The sequence below is a fragment of the Gavia stellata genome, chromosome 1 (assembly GCF_030936135.1).
Source record: "Gavia stellata isolate bGavSte3 chromosome 1, bGavSte3.hap2, whole genome shotgun sequence".
Classification (NCBI taxonomy): domain Eukaryota; kingdom Metazoa; phylum Chordata; class Aves; order Gaviiformes; family Gaviidae; genus Gavia; species Gavia stellata.
In genome coordinates, this window is record NC_082594.1 from 124,032,273 (window position 1) to 124,048,660 (window position 16,388).

At 38.6% G+C, this 16,388-nt stretch overlaps 1 protein-coding gene across 1 annotated transcript in view; it reads left to right on the top strand.

Moving 5' to 3' along the window:
- SENP7 (SUMO specific peptidase 7) overlaps positions 1 to 16,388 on the top strand; it is a 44,750-nt gene that overhangs the window by 19,750 nt on the left and 8,612 nt on the right. The window contains exons 7-17 of the mRNA XM_009813507.2: positions 255 to 424; positions 1,391 to 1,751; positions 2,337 to 2,494; positions 3,539 to 3,685; positions 5,206 to 5,239; positions 6,080 to 6,253; positions 8,669 to 8,931; positions 10,002 to 10,135; positions 11,320 to 11,436; positions 12,988 to 13,107; positions 15,786 to 15,878. Coding sequence (XP_009811809.1) covers positions 255 to 424; positions 1,391 to 1,751; positions 2,337 to 2,494; positions 3,539 to 3,685; positions 5,206 to 5,239; positions 6,080 to 6,253; positions 8,669 to 8,931; positions 10,002 to 10,135; positions 11,320 to 11,436; positions 12,988 to 13,107; positions 15,786 to 15,878 — 1,771 coding nt within the window. The remainder of the gene's footprint in view (positions 1 to 254; positions 425 to 1,390; positions 1,752 to 2,336; positions 2,495 to 3,538; positions 3,686 to 5,205; positions 5,240 to 6,079; positions 6,254 to 8,668; positions 8,932 to 10,001; positions 10,136 to 11,319; positions 11,437 to 12,987; positions 13,108 to 15,785; positions 15,879 to 16,388) is intronic.

The following is a 16,388-nucleotide window of genomic DNA, read 5'->3' on the forward strand; positions in this document are numbered from 1 at the left end:
GGAGTGCTAATTCTTACTTGGAAGTGATCTATGAATTTGGTTATACCCTTATCCTAATTAATCGTGCAATAATAGTATTTCCTTAATTATTTTAGGGAATATATTTTGGCAGCACAGGCAATTAAAAAAGGAAAGAACTACCATGGAAGGTATCTGCTTCCATGCATTTTATGTGAGACATAGCAGATACGAAGAAATACAAAGGTTTTTAAGGGTAATCCATTAAATCACTTTTTTTTTTTTTTCTGACACAGAAAACAAGAACTATGATGAACTGGAAAAGAGGAGCAGAAACGTGAACAGCACCACTCTTAGTCAGAAGGAATTGGGCTCTTTTCATACTGAGAAAAGGAAAAGAAGATCTAGTGGCCATATTTCTGATGACTGTAATGCACACATTCCTGAAAAATCGCTTCTTCTCTCTGTGAGTTGCACTTAATGTATGTGTTTGTGTACACACATGCAGACACACTTCAGTAGCAGCAGTAGCAACATCCAAAATAAAAGAATTATACTAATAAGTAGGGTATCTAGGGATACTGTTGTACTTGTTGAGGGAAAGTAGTTCAGTGGTGCATCAAGAAGAGTGAGTATATGTACTTCTGTTCACAACATCAGAATATGCTTATTGTAGCAGAAAGATTGTGAGAGATGAATGACAGTGTTTCCTTCAGACAGGAGCATGGAGTAAAACAATTGTGGAAATAAGGCATCTAGCTACTTAAGTGAAGCTTCTTTCACAGATGGTGTAGAACTAATTAGGGACTTAAATATAAAAATTACAAAGTATACCTGGGGTTATTGAAATCTTGCAGATGTCATCTTGCTCCCTCCTCCTCAATCTATCGTACCCTTCCCTGAAGTTTTATTCCCACCTGTAATTACGATTTGGGGAAAATGAAAAAAAAAAAAACAAAAAAGACTGAGGGAAACAGTTCAGTCAAGTGCAAACTGTGGTTCATATTCAAGCATTTGACTACAATAAAGGCATCTGTAACCTTCTGATTAAAACCCCACAGAAGTAGGTAGTTGTTGGGTCCTGTTCACCCAGTTGACCAAGCCACACGTTTACAAAGTAATGAACATCACCGGTGCTTGGTCTTTCAGTGTCAGAGAGTGAGAGAGCTGCTAAAAAATCAGAAATAGTTTCTTGTTCAGTTTGAATGGGAGTCCTAGTAGACTTGTAAAAGGTTGTCCCTCATACCTTTATGAAACAACCTGTGGAATACGAGGAGGGAGAAATTACCCTAACTTGAGCTCTAAATGCAACTGCATCAAGCTGTAATTACTTTGTCTAGCACATAGCTAAGTCTCAGTGATCACTGATCTGAACCATCATAGAAATGTCAAGAAATAAACATATATCCTGTCTCTGATTCCTGTTTTCTAGAAAGAGCAAAAATTGACTTCAACTCAGTCTGCTGTCCGCAGAACATCCTGTGAGGATGGACAAAGTCGCAGATCTAATACAATTCTGGTTCCGGATTGTATACCACAGCCGTTAGAGAGAGACTATGAAGACACTTCCACCCACAACTGCTTAAGGCCTGCTCACAGCTGCACAGAGGAACCTGGCTCAGAGTCTGCTCCCAGAAATGTGTCAGAGAAACAGCTTTCTGCCACCAGTGAGGATGTGATTTCACCACGAGTTAGTACCATCAGGAAATTAAAGATGGACACATCCCAGTACCTGAGCAAGCTGCGGAACAGAATCTGCAGGAGTAACCGGCAACTTGTTTCAGTTGACCCAAGTATGTACTGTATCTGTGCTGCTGACAATTACTATTGGTATGCTTAGGTACTAAGAGAACTCATGCGTGACTGACTAGTTGAAACATACGGAACAAAAGATTGAAGACAGAGATCATATTGTTTGTAATGCGTTGTGCAGGTTAGAGAACAGTGCCTAGTGCCAGTGTCCTCTGCGGGAGTGTAGAGGGTCTTGTACTTGAGAAACAGGATAGACAGCAGGATTTTCAAATTCCAATCCCTATTTTGTAGCTGATTTTGTGGTTATGGAAGATCAAGCTTGTACATTTTAATGATGGTTAAACAGAGAAAAAATATTCTCTCTTCTTTGAAGCAGCTATGTTGTGGCCTGTTTCTTTTAATTATCAAATAATTTTGAGGATCTTGGGTAAAAAGTGTTAATAAAGATAAAAAACAGTACTTGTTGCATATGGTTTCATGCACGCAGACCTTGACTGGTTTGGACAATGTACTTTGATATTACATACTGCAGGAGAGAATTCTTTGCTTATATGAAATCCACAATGAATGGAATATTTTCAAGTCTGTGTCTTGTAGTATATGTATACTTCATTTTTCCTCTTTAGTTGTCCTTTCCAGTGATGATGAAGATGGACCTTGTGAACCAAAAGGCACAGAGCTGCTGCAGGATAGTATCACTGACAATAAAGAAACAGACCAACAGTCTGACTTCTGTTTCTCAGCAAAGCAATTGGAAGACAAGATTGAAAGTCACACAGAGCAGGTAGTCCAGTTTTTGTATTGTTATACTAACTATGTATTGTTATATTAATGTTATGTTAATGTTATAACTATGTATTGTTATTCCAACGATGTATTATTATAACAACTCTTTACCGTATTTCAACTCTTTATTTCTCCAATGTTTATTTCTTCTTGCATGTTAGAACAGAAGTGGAATGCTTAGAGCAGGTATGATTAGTCCCAGCAACAAGCAGTAGCTGCAGTAATTTATTTCACGGGTAGAATTCTGGACAGTCTGCAGAGAAGATCTCTGGCTGTGACGCTTGAGTGTTTTGCAACATGTAATGTATTTCGTACTTTGAAAATAAAGATTTGGAAATGTTTAATATTACAAAACAGGAAGGATCAAACAGTAATCTGAGCTAGAGGTGAATATGAAGTTCTGTGAAAAGTTTTTTTCGCACAATGTTTTATATTGATCGTAGTTCAAATCAGTAGTTTCTTCTTGTCATTCAGTCCTCTGTTGTAATTCAGTGCATGGAGAAGTTCAAGGATCTTTGTTGACAGCAGAGATAGGGTAAATTTCCTTTTCCTGTGTGGCAAGCAGCGTAATTTGAATCTAAAACTAGCCATAAGGGTTGTTGCCCCACTTTGGACTTGATTAGCGTTGTGCTGCTTGCTTTGACCTGGATTGGGGTTATCTGTAATCCTGAAACAAGTCAGAAGAGCCATTGCTGCCTCTTCTGACAGATGCATCGTTTTGATCATAAGCATAGAATTGGATTCTGTACCTTTGGTATCCAGAGGGGTATTTTTTTTATTGCTCTGTTGTTTGAGTTTTTACTTGGCTCTAGATTAGTAAAGAGGGCAGGTTATGTCTTGGCAATAGGAACTTTAAAGGTGGAGTAAGATACTGTTAGGCCCTTAAGGACATTGTCAGTAATGATTGTAATAACATTTACAGCTTTTTAATATGGAATTCTTATATGGAATACGATAGAGAAACAAACAGAGAATATTCCTGTGGTTACGGGAGGGAAGTATCTCTTTTAAATCCCTGTAGTAAATACACTTTTTTCCGCAGTTTTTAACAGAGTCAATTGAAGATAAATGTCCTATCAGCTTACCTTCTGGAAGCACACCAAAAAAACAGATGAACCCGCCATTGGATGTTGAATTTGATAGTCTGTACATTGGGAAATTTAAATGGTTATCAACAGGTCCTGCTAGGGTAAGTTGTTCTATTATGGTGATATTTTGAGAATATTTAAAAATTAAAATTCTGTTTAAGCAAAGCTAGTGGTACTTAGTGTAGAAGCACTGAGTTTTGATTATTGTTGCATTGAATTGCTTTGGCTAAACGACGGAGTGCGTAGTCCGTTACCTCATATGTTTGGATTGCTGTCAGTGGAAAAGCTAACTGGGATTTTCTGTGGCCCCGGTTTTCAGAGGTAAAGGTTCTGTATAAATGCTGTAGTGGAACAGAAATCATCCTGAGAAAGCTTTTCATGAATTCTAACTGAAAATAATGGCTATGTTAGAGTTAATGTCACTTGAAATAAACACCAATTACTTCTGTCAGAAACAGTACAGATACAATAAAGTAATCCATAGTGATCAGAGTTCAGATGTATACTATGCACTAATCTTTCCTTTTAAATGTAAATTTTCTTGTTTTGTAGCTTTAAAGAGCATAAAAACAACACTAAAAGCAATAGCGCATAGGCAGCATGCTACTCACAGGGTGTAGAAATAGAAGTACGTCGAATGGAGCATGAGCTGCAGGAGTTTCAATGTGTCTTTGACCAGGCTCATTCTATATATTGCAATTGAAAAATAAATGTTTAAACATGTATATCTTCTTTTGCTTACAGTAAGACATTTTGAAATCTTGGATTGTAATAATAATTTTAGCTTTTCAGAAAACAGCAGTTTTGTGGAGCAGTTCTCATGCAGTAATGAGAACATTTCATGGAAATATCCTAAATTAATAGGCCAAAGTCATTTGAGGGATGAGTTGAAATATTTTTAGAATCAATGCTTTTAGGTGGAAATCAATGCTTTTAGGTGGAAAGTGAAATTTTTCCTTGGAAAAAAACCCCTTTGTGCTCACTGTGGTAGCGTAAGAGAAACCTCTTCACTCAATGTATGTGACAACCTTCTGTCAAAGTGACAATAAAGCATTCTTTATTTAGCTGAATCTTTTTAACATAGCAGCAGTGTAAGTGGAAGCTTTAAAGGCCTTTAATTCAAATGTTAATGTAAATAGCAAAGTAACACCCCAGTGTTGGACCGTTTATATAGTGTCCTTAATTCAAATAGTGCAGCTGACATTCTTTATCATGGTGTGCTTACAAATAAGCTCCTTTTGTCCCAGTTGTTTGTAATTTTTTTTCTTCTTAAGGAGCCTGTAGGGAGCTCTGCAACTTTCTGCTTATTTCTCAGTGCTGAGCACCTCTGGAAGTCAGTTTGCTGTCATTTAGATCCTGCAATATGTATTTAGGAGTGTTGTTTTAGGTGAAATAGTCAATATTAAGTCTCAAATTAGGCATATTGGACTTGGCCCTGTTAGGTTAATGGTTGGACTTGATGATCTTAAGGGTCTTTTCCAACCTAAATGATTCTGTGATATTATTTTCAGTTTATTTGACTATAAGCAAAGAAAGATGTGCAGATAATTAAAAATTCTTACTTAGTTTAAATCAATTTATAAAAAGCAAACTAATTTATATTTTTTTATTCTTATTTCAGTTTACAACCAAGTATATTACGATCCCATTTCAGGGTAAGAGAATTTTTTTTTTCTCTAGCCTTCTCTTAACTGTATCTTCAAAGTATTGCATTAAAATACTCAGTATATATTTATATTATGACTAATCTATAATCTCATTTGCTTTCACAAAGACATTAAATAATTTTTTTAAGTTTACATTTTTCAGTAAATAAAAGTATTGGTGTCTATAGTGTAAGCTTTAATAACTTAGCAGCTTCTTACCCTTCTAAGGTGAACTTGCAGTTTTAATGGCCTTGCCTCCCGCATTCCTGCGTATATTAAGTGTTGAGCTATAGTAAACATGACTATGCATGTTTTTGAGGTGAAACATTAATCTTTTCAGATTAGGGTTTTAGACCCTGAGGTTTATTAAAGAAAAATGTATGAGTTGACTAAAGCTAAGAGGAATATAACTGTAGATTTGCATTCAGTCCGACATTTTCTAAAGATGATGTGTGGTTTCAGTATCTCGTAGGAGAAGGTTTGTGAGCAGTTCTGAATTGGATTGACTAAAAGCAAATAGGAGTTAATGATTTGCAGTATTTTTTTTTCTATATTTGTAGGTATTAACTGTGGTTACTTTGAGAAAAAATACAATTTTTTCATGAAGAATCCTGCATTTAGATGTTTAGCTTTTGGTGTTACAATTTGGTAACTTTGTTTTACATAGTTTGATATAAGTATTAAATTCTCAACACATTTTATGTAATGCCAGGAATAAAATCTACAAGTACTGTTTTAATACACTCTGATCATACTTATGTCTTAGTATGTAATTACTGTAATATGTGTGACTTTGTAATTGCCCATGGCTGTGAAAGATACTGTTATTTTAAATTCTGTTTTCTGCAGTGGCTCTTAATAAGAATATTAAGCTGACAGTGGATACTCTGGATCTGAGAAGGTTTGGCTTGTGGAGAAGTGATGGTGGCTGTTCTTCGACAATGATAATTTTCCTTTGGTTGTCTGTGGATTATGTAGAAAAGATTGAAACCCAGTTAGGAAAGTTAGTTATCAGCAAGCCACGTGAGTAATCTCCTTCCTTAAATGCAATGAAAAGGTCTAATATATGGCATGTCAATGAAGCAGTTATTTTACAGTTGCCTATAGCTTTTTAAAGATAAGTTGGTCAGTTTTGCTTTTTTAAAATGCCTCACTATAGTTGTATGTGGAAGAAAAATCTAACATAATGTGATTGAAAACCACTGCTACTTAATAAAAAGACCTTGTCACACTGTTCAGTTGTAATCTGTGTGAGGAGGCCTTCTGAAACTAGGCTTGTGTATAAAGTATCTCTCCCTTTAGAATAAATGGGATGTTTTAAGTGTCCTTACTCTTGATTAATGTATGTGCTAGATGAAAGGCTTGATAGATAAAGGTTGATTTGATCTTTGACAAGACTGCATTGGGCCATTGCATTATTACTAGAGAAAATTTCTACTAAAGGCCTACCGGGCTATTTAGAGCCAGTCCATAAGACCCTACAGACTATCTGCTTTTCTAGTGTGAAGCTTTGTAAAACTGAATACAACTTTTGCTCAAATATTCAGAATGGCACAATCGCACAACGTTTTTACGTTAGCAAAATCATTGCAAAATTACGTCTTAACAAAATGATGATGCCAGAGTTGCCTGCGTGAAATTTAACAGTATGTTTACCCTGTACAATTATCACCTGTATGAAGAAAAATTACAAGTGATGTTAACTTTACATAAGGAGCACGAGTAGTTTGAAGTGAGATACTGAGTGAAATTTTAGCAGTGAGTTACCTTTACTTAATGTAAGTTTATCAAAGTTACTGGTAGCTTCTGTAGACACAGCTCCCAGTGAAATGGGTGGAATCTGAGTATGAAGCTGCGAGGCACTTTTTAATCTTGTTTATTTACCTTGATTATATTCTTGTTGTAGAAGAAACTTTCAGGAGGTGTTATTAAATTTCTATGCTTGAATGTTTTATGCCTTTTAAATATGCAGTAATGTAAATATTTTGAAATGTATGTAGAGGCTTGTTGAAACAAATCAGTGGTGGTTTACAGATCGTGGAAACGATTGCTATGATTCTGCTCTGCCTTCTTAGTGTGCTAATATTAGAGGAAAATGGATCTGACAGCCTGAGAGGGGTGAGGCTGTTGCAGCTCCATTTCCCCAGGTCCATCCGGTAGCAAGGCTGAAGATGTAGTCCCAATAGGTAGAGCACACAGAGCACGCACATATGCCACATATCTGTGTGGCCAGCTTTGTGTATAACACAGACACGTGGCACTCGTATGAACACAGGCAGCACCAACAGCCTCATCCTGCTCGCCTCTCTGGCTGAGCAGGATGGAGGCCCACTAGTGAGAAAATACATATATATATTTATATACACGCGCGCGCACACACACACACGGTGGATCCCTCTGTCAGCTGGGCTCAGACACTCAGTCTGCCCAGTTGCTGGCTCTGGATCCCAGTCTCCCCAGTTGCTGGCACCTGGACATACAAGCCACCGAGGCCACTGCCAGTTGCTGGTACAGACCATCATGTGCACGCAGGCACACGGCTGGCCAGGACTCCCCTGGTCCCGGTCCCCATAGCTGACACCCCTGTGCTCTCATCCTTAGAGATACACAGACAGTCTCACAGGCAGAGCCGTCCCTTAGGGACCTGCTCACCCCCTTGGCTCCCAGAGCACTTCACCTGTTCACCTAGTTTGGCTTGATCTTCACTAGCAATTACATGCTCACTTGCACATGCGCACTCACTCCAGTTGCTGCACTCAGACCCCCGTACACATGCATCGAATACAGAGTCCCTCACCCAGGAGAGAGTTAGAAGGGAATTTAATAAAATGATGGGACAGACTGCGCTGGTCAATGCACAGGGCATGGACCAGACAAGCGTACTGACCAGAAAAGTATTTAGATGCGCCTGGTCCTTTTTATGCCCTTAGCTGTCTGTTTTCCCACACTTGTTCCTCCCCAAATCACCTAAATGCCTCCCTTTGCCTGCCTTTGGTTCTCCCCTTAAACATCCCATAGTAAGTCCTCTGCAATCCCAAAATGCTCTTCCCCTGCATCCCACCATGTGTGCCGTACACCTCAGCAGCAACCCCCCCTCAGTCCAAAAGGTGCTCTGGCATTGACTCGTCTTGATGGGTTTCGGGTCTGGACCTTGGGGCTGAGGCTTTCCTGGGACAGCCCTGGGAAGGGCCTGGACCGGGTGTCCCTTCCTCCCCGTCCTTAATTTGGGTTCCTGCCTGCCATTGTGCCCCTGTGCTCCTCTGGGCTTGTGGAGGTGGGCCTTTGGTGGGCTGACGACCCCTGTGATGAACCTGGCAGGGTATTATTATTTGGGCTTCCCCTCCTGCCATTGTCTCTCTGTGCTCCTTTGTGGGTGTGCAGACAAGTTTTTATCACATAACCTATGAGTTAATACTATCCATTCTCTCCTTTTTCCAGCCAAATCTAGTGAATTTGTATTTCTTGAATTGTCACAACCACTCACAGAATGGGAAGAAGAGAGGCTGTCGGAACTGATTACAGATGTGAGCAAGAAGAACAGAGCACCAGATCTCCCTGACTTTTTGTCTTTGAAGCAAGCGTTACCCTTGTTTAAAGACCTTTCTCCTGAAGAGAACTCCTTCATGAGTTACAGTAAGGATCTACTAAAGCAGTGTATGCCAAAAGAGAATACCTCAGAGGCTCATGAGCCTGCAGTTCAGGTTAGTGAGTAGCTGTTGCTTGATTCATCACCACCTGTTGGCATTCATATATTCTAGTAAATTTTGGATCAGCCAGTTGCAGAAAATAAATTCTTTCTTAATCCGTAGCTCAAAAAAAAAAAAAATCAGTCATGTTTTGTTTTTTCTCTCTCACAATGGGACAAGATTTGCAGTAAACTAGATTGTGTCCATGGAGGGATAATATATAGACTTCATCAGTAAGTGGCAAGTACTCAAGCTTTAGGTTGACTCATGGTTGCGTATGCCTAGAACCACAGAGATTTCCTGCCCTTGTGGTGTCTCCAGGGCAGCAAGTTGGGAGTTAATCAAGTAATGAGTGATGGAGCCATTTTTCAGTTGAGCTGGAAGTGAAGAGGTGCAGCAGAGGAGGAGCTGTGTACTTTGCTCATTCCAGACACCTCTAGACTTTCTTGTTGGGGCTCCACAGCTTGAAATGCTAAATGATTCCTAAGGCTGCTGGGGAGATGGGGTTGTGCAAGTTAATGTGTTAATACACCTCCCTCTGAGCAGTGAATGTCTCAACCCAACCCCACATCATTGTCACTTCAGAAATTTCATGTTTGTTGCCATCAGAAAAAAGTGCAGAGATGACAGATCAGTCTGGCTATGAACTTAAAAATTGAGCCAGCCAGTTCAAACCTGTATCGTTTTTAGGCAAATTGTTAAGAACTAGGTTTTCAAACCTTCCAAGCATACACAGCTCCTAGTAAGACAGTCTGATACTTGTCTCCATCCTTTCAGGTCCTGTTTCTTCTCCGAAAGCAATTCTGCATCAGTTGGCTGAATAATGCTTAAACAGTTTTAGGGAGAGGTTATGAACAGATGAAGACCTGTCATCGTTTTAAAAGGAACATAACGTTTTTATTGTCTGAGCAGTGGCACATTTGCCTAAATACTGATGTTTACACCTCTGCTTTCCAGCAGGATTCCTCTTCAGTGATGCAGAGTACTCCTGTGGGCTTCAGGCTTTGGTTTTCGTGTGTTCTGTTTTACATATCAAGCTGTGTACTGCTTTTTACTATTATTATTGTTTGGATTTTTTCTCATAGGAATCAAAACTAAAAGTGGCCAGGCCCAGTTATGCCCTTGCAAATAAGCAGAATAGTGGTTGCTATTCTATCTCTCTGTCCTCTGCACTGAATGAAGAATGGAAAGAAGTAAGAGAAACTGGAGCAGTTAAGAAGTAAGTATGCTTCATATAAATGAGAAGGTGAAGATAAACCAAACTGAATAAACAAATTGCTGGAATAAAAGCATTTTCTAGTTCATTTGAAAGTGCTCTAGAAATCTAAAATATCACCAAGTGTGAATGTAGTTATTCCTGTTTCCATCCTAATAGTTAACGAACAAAATGAATCTGATACAGGATGACAGAAATTAGAGAATACTTGAATTGTGACTACAAGCTCATATCATGGATGCATCAGTGGGAGGGTAGGGACCTTATGGCTTCTGTGAGTGTCCATCTAAGTCCATATCACAGCAGAACTATTGCTAACTTAAGCTGAGCCTTTTTTTATCTAAACAATGTTTTCTTTCACTGTTCTGTCATATTCAATCTATTTATAACTAGTTTGCCATACAATTTACTAGTTAGTACAGGAACTCGGTTAACAAGACATTAGAAAATGAGAACACATAAATGTGTGATGAGCAAGATACTATGAGAGCACTGACATGCCTCAGTTCTGCCTGCACTAGCCTGTTAGTCCTCATACTTCTAGTACGGCAAACATTAGTGAAGTAAATTACTCTTGCCTTGTCATCACTGTTTTTACTGACAGTATAGCAGTTGGTTTTGTTTCTGCAAGAGCAAAAATGCTCAGTTCATGGTTCGAGTTAAGTAGTACGTTGTTAATCTGGAGCTTTTAAAATACATGTTAAATACTAGTGTTAGAAGTAACTTGGGCGGCTTCAAACCACTTACAGTACATATACTGCATGGTGCATAAACCCAAGTTTCCTGCTTGGAAATGTGGGAGTCCTTATTGGAGTCTTAATGAATAGAAAATCACTGTTCATTCATACCCTTTGAGAATATGTCCCCTAGTATTTCTTCCCATTTTATTTAGCCATTTGTCAATTACTTTTATCAAAAATAGAAAAACAAGATGAAGGTAAAAAATAATCTCCTTTTCAAAAGTTTTCTCAAAATTTCTGTGTGCAGTGGGGTTGCATATTTCTTTTGTAACACTTAACTATTGGAGGAAGAAATGGTAAAGGACTTTTGAGTTAGTCAACAGTTTTAAGAACTACGACTTTTAACAGGTTTTCTAGAAAATCTTCTACATGTAGACCAGTCGTACTAAGAAGAATACAATGCAAGACACAGTTTGTCACTGTTATAATGTGATCTGTGTTTTCCAGTTTAATTGTTTATCCACCCCCACCTGCAAAAGGAGGACTGGGAGTCACAAGAGAAGACCTAGAGTGCTTAGAATATGGAGAGTTTCTCAATGATGTCATCATTGATTTCTATCTTAAGTAAGTAATCGCAGCCTTAATTGTACCCTTCTTTCTGGGACCTCATCTGGACTTGAATGTTACCATAAATGTTGGTCACTAAATATGATATAACAATTTTAGAAGTAGCAGTATGATCAACTTGTAAGTTGGGCTTTTTTTAAAGCTTTTATGTATTCTCAGCAGTTTCATTTGTTTCAACTGCGTTCTTCTTGATCCCTCTAAAGGGCTGCGATGTAATCCAGACAGAATAGCTGGGGGAAAAAAGCCTCTTGGTGACCTCACAGAACAGAAAGCGCTGAGCGGTTTCAAGCAGGCAGTTGAACAAAGTAGAGGGTCTGTACTAGGTAGTTTATTTACCAAGTTTGCATGAAGTGGAGCATCCTCTGCTATTCTGTGCAAGAGTTCAGGAATTAGTCTGACGTGCAGCTTCTGCAAAAAAGCAACACAGCTAATACTTCTTGAGGAAGTTGTGCTTGGCTTACCTGCTTCATGCTGTCCTGCTTAAGTTGCTTGTGAAACCAAGTTTTCCAGAACCAGCATTGTGGGCCACCGTTCCCTAAAGCTGAGGTTTATTTTCCCTGTGCTGACTTAAACCTAAGCAGAATTCTGGCTCATTTGAAGGTTGTCTGCAAGAATTCCATTCTGCTTGGCATCCAGCACAGCTGCGGTAACTGTGAGCAATTGGAGGCAAGTTAAAACTTCTTGTCTAGAGGAGTGGGAAAGGAAAGGTGTACCAGAGTGTTTCAATGTGGTTTTACAGCAAAGCCCCCTGTATTTTGCTCTAAGCTAGAAATAAATCATGCAGCATGATACTCGGAATAGCTGTAGCTTCATCTCGCCAGAAAAGGAAGATTTGAATAAAGGAATTTAATGCAATCATTGAAGAAACCCCTCTGCTTTTTCAATTTGTTAGACTTCCCACATTGTCAGTTTTCATTGTGTTGCAAGCTGTGTCATGTATGACTCTCTTGCCCAAGTCATCGGGTGAAGCTGGAGGCACCTTGTGTATGATGACTGCAATTATGAGAGCTTTGGCCTTCTAGGATGACAGAATAAGCACTCAAGCTGGTTTATAGTAAAATGATCAAAAGTAAAATCATACAGAATGAGTGCCTGTAGAATATTTGTCTTAACTTTCACACGCATAACCTGTAGAAGGAAAATGGACAATTTATAGTACCGAACTGTTCTGTGCTTTTTGTATGCGCAGGAGTATAACACTCCATAGGCTTATACTTGGTTAGGTTTTCAAGTCTGTCTTAATTGCAAGGGCTAGAAACCTAACTCTGAAAATAAATTCAGAAGCATTAATATTGGAGCACAAATCTGAGATAAAATGTAACTGCATTTTTAGTGGTTGCTTGGCTGTTACATACTCTGATGTCCACCCATGTGCATATTGAAAATAGAGTAGAGAGAAATTTCGGCATGACTAGCGGCTGTGAAGGCAACTGATAGTAAGTGTAACCTGAGTATGATAAGTCATTAAAAGAATTGTTCTGCTTTTTTATCGGTAATGGTACTTTCTAGAAAAGGAATTTAATAATTTCCTTCTTTTTTCTTTGGTAGATATCTGTTGTTGGAGAAGGCGCCAAAACATCTTGCTGATCGTACACACATTTTTAGCAGTTTCTTCTATAAGTGCCTGACCAGGACAGAAAAAAACTCCGAGGGCGATCTCAAAGTTTCGTAAGTTCATTTTGGATGCCATTATGACCAGAAATAAGCTATGTGTTGATGCCACTTGGAAGTTCTGCAGATCATCTCCTAATTACCACATAAAATCAGTGTTCTCCAAAGGATTAGCAGTTAGATGTTGTAACTCACAATTTAAGTATACTGGTTTTTTTCGTTAAAATCTACATGTGTTTCATACTGAATATGAATTAAAATGTCATCTGGAGAAGAGGAGGCTGAGGGGAGACCTTATCGCTCTCTACAACTACCTGAAAGGGGGTTGCAGAGAGGTGGATGTTGGTCTCTTCTCCCAAGTGACTAGTGACAGGACTAGAGGAAATGGCCTCAAGTTGCGCCAGGGGAGGTTCAGGCTGGGTATTAGGAAAAAGTTCTTTACTGAGAGAGTAGTGAAACATTGGAATAGACTGCCCAGGGAGGTGGTGGAGTCACCCTCCCTGGAGGTATTCAAGGAGCGTGTGGATGTGGCATTGTGGGATGTAGCTTGATGGGCATGGTGCTCTGTGGTGTTGGGTGGGTTGGTTTTTGGTGTGTTGTGGTTTTTTTTTTGTTTGTTTTTTTTTTTTTAAGGTTGGACTTGATGATCTTACAGGTCTTTTCCAACCTTAGTGATTCTGTGTGATTCTGTGTCATCACCTTTCTCCAACTTTATCCGAATCTTTACTTCAGACAATTATTTGTGTATTTTGATCTTTTTATTATAAACTTGGAGTTTTGCGAGGTACGCATCATTTTAAGAAACTGCACTTCTGAAAATATTTTTAGATTTACCACGTTTCATTTTACATATTGGTAATAAATTATTGTCCGAATTTTTAGGAAGAAAATTTTCTTACACACCAAGTTTACACATTCGTTTTTTAACACTTAAGCACACTGGAATTGGAGAGTTTCACAAAAAGGTATCACTAAGAGCTCAGGAATCCTGTATCACTTTGTGTTTCCAGCTAAGACTGTATAAAGGGTAGGACTATCCCTAGCACACCTTCCATTCCTTCTCAACACTGGTGTTTGGGAGTGGAGCTTACCCTGCCACTTCACTTAGAGTGATGATCTGCCAGCAGCTTTCGTTCTGGTTTCATCATTCAGCTTATCGAAGGTTTTTTTCTGTTTCCCTGAAGTGATTTTTCTTCTGTTGTCTATGAAGTCCCCAGGTTTTTCATTCTACTGGCAAACAAGGCCACCTGCACAAAGAGGTGTGCTGTCTTGTTTGTGTTACAGTCACTGCTGGGTGAAAGCTATGTTAAAGGGAAAAAAATGCAATTTTTGTAATATTTTCAAAGATGTCGCAGAAATTCAAGGAGCTGTGCTTAAGAGAACGTCTTCCATCATTTTACTGTCTTCTGACCCCAAATTTTCTGAGGTGGAGACAAAATTATCCATGTTAAGAATGCTGTTGAGCCTTGATCTGATTCCTTTTACAAGGCTGGACTGTCCATAACCTTCTTGAGGAACTAAAACAGCACTTTTAATTCACCATATTACAAGGACTGTAGCTGTTCCGGATCAGGAGGTAGCTTTGGAAGTTCTAGTTTTGTGTTAGGGTTTAGATACTTACCTGGTGATTACAGGTAGTTTGGGTTTTGTTTGTTTGCTTCTGTGGGTTTTTTTGTATAAATGGATAGTGGAAAATTGGGCTCTGTACTGTTGTAAATGGAATTAATCTCAACTGATGTGGCTACTTAACTTAAAGACCCTCTGCTTCTCTTTCTTCACACTGCTGAGGTGGTAGATGAGAAAGCTCCTTCTATACACGCTTTCCGAGGCTGCAAACATGCCCTCCCCTTTTAAGTTCCCGGTGCTTCTAGAGTCATGTAGCCGAGGAAGTTTGCAGCAAGTCTTCACTTAATGCTAGCCCATGCAGAGTCTCACAGCAGCTTGTTTTTCCATTCCTCACTCCCTTTACTCCCATTCCTCCTACACTGAAGTTACGTTTCTTAATCACAGATCAGGATGGAATCAGAATGGTAATAGGGATGTCTCCTGAGTAGACTGAATTTTGCTTTCAGATCATATTGGAGCAAAGTTCTATGAACCGTTGGTTTTTATTTCAACTTGTGCAAACTAAGAAAGTTGAAAATCTGAATTTAGGTTTCTTCTCAATTTTTTCTTATTCTCTTAGTATCCCGTCCTCATACTTTATGTGTCTAGGACTGAAAATAAAATGTGCTCCTGCATTTAAAGCTCAGGACTAGAGGGAATCTGTTTCACTTCTGGCTTTGCTACAGGTGTGTTGCATGACCCTATGCGAGGCATTTAGCTTTTTCCTTCAAAAGACAAGGTTGTTTAGATAGGCCTGCAGAAGTAGTATTGTGAAGTTTAATTCATGGATGTTTGTAAATTGCTATAGATCTGTTTTTACACTGGCTGATGTTTAGATGAGAGTTTTGCATTTAGCATAGTAAATAATAATTACTGGATAAATAACTGCAAGAAATCCTTTCAAATCTATGGATGATTTTTACCAGAAGAGTCTAAGATGGTTTGGAAATGGCTTGTTAGTCACTTGGGTTTAATGGTGTGCTGATTTATTTTTCTCTTTGTTGGGGAAATTTGAAGAGTAAATAAAACACCCGTTGAGGGATTGGGAAGGTGTAGGACTACTAATCCCTGTACCTTGCTTTAACTAAAAAGAACAAATTTGAACAACCGTTGTCATTTGTTTTCTGCAGAGCGGCACAGAGAAGACACAGAAGAGTAAGAACATGGACTCGTCATATAAACATCTTCAGTAAAGATTATATCTTTGTGCCTGTGAATGAGGAGTAAGTCTATGTGTTTTAGACACCTTTCAGATATTTGAAGATTTAAATATTTGAATGTTGTGATAAAAAGATTTATGGCTGTAAGTTTGGATCATTGGAAATGAACACATTAGATTTTGAAGAAGTAACAGGTGTGGAATGAGTAATTTTGAAGTCTTTTCGAAAGTTAAACTTTTTATTTAGTTGTCTTCAGTAAACTTTGCATCTTTGTTTTTTGTTTTACTGAAAACTGCTTTTATGTATTTTTCAAAATAATTAGTTTGTCATTATGATGATTGCTGTGCACTTAAGTAATATTTCTATAAAGAAATTACAGCAACTCATAGTGTTAATGGATCAGGAGTAGTACTTCCATGGTCTGTGCCTTGGCCTGGTTGAAAACTGACCTGCACATGGAAAGTCCAGTAAAACTGAATAGTCATTGAGAGTTACATATGCAAAACAGCTGCAGAAAGAGATAAGTCTAGAGGCATGACATACCCTCAGCTATATTCAAAACTGGGATCACCA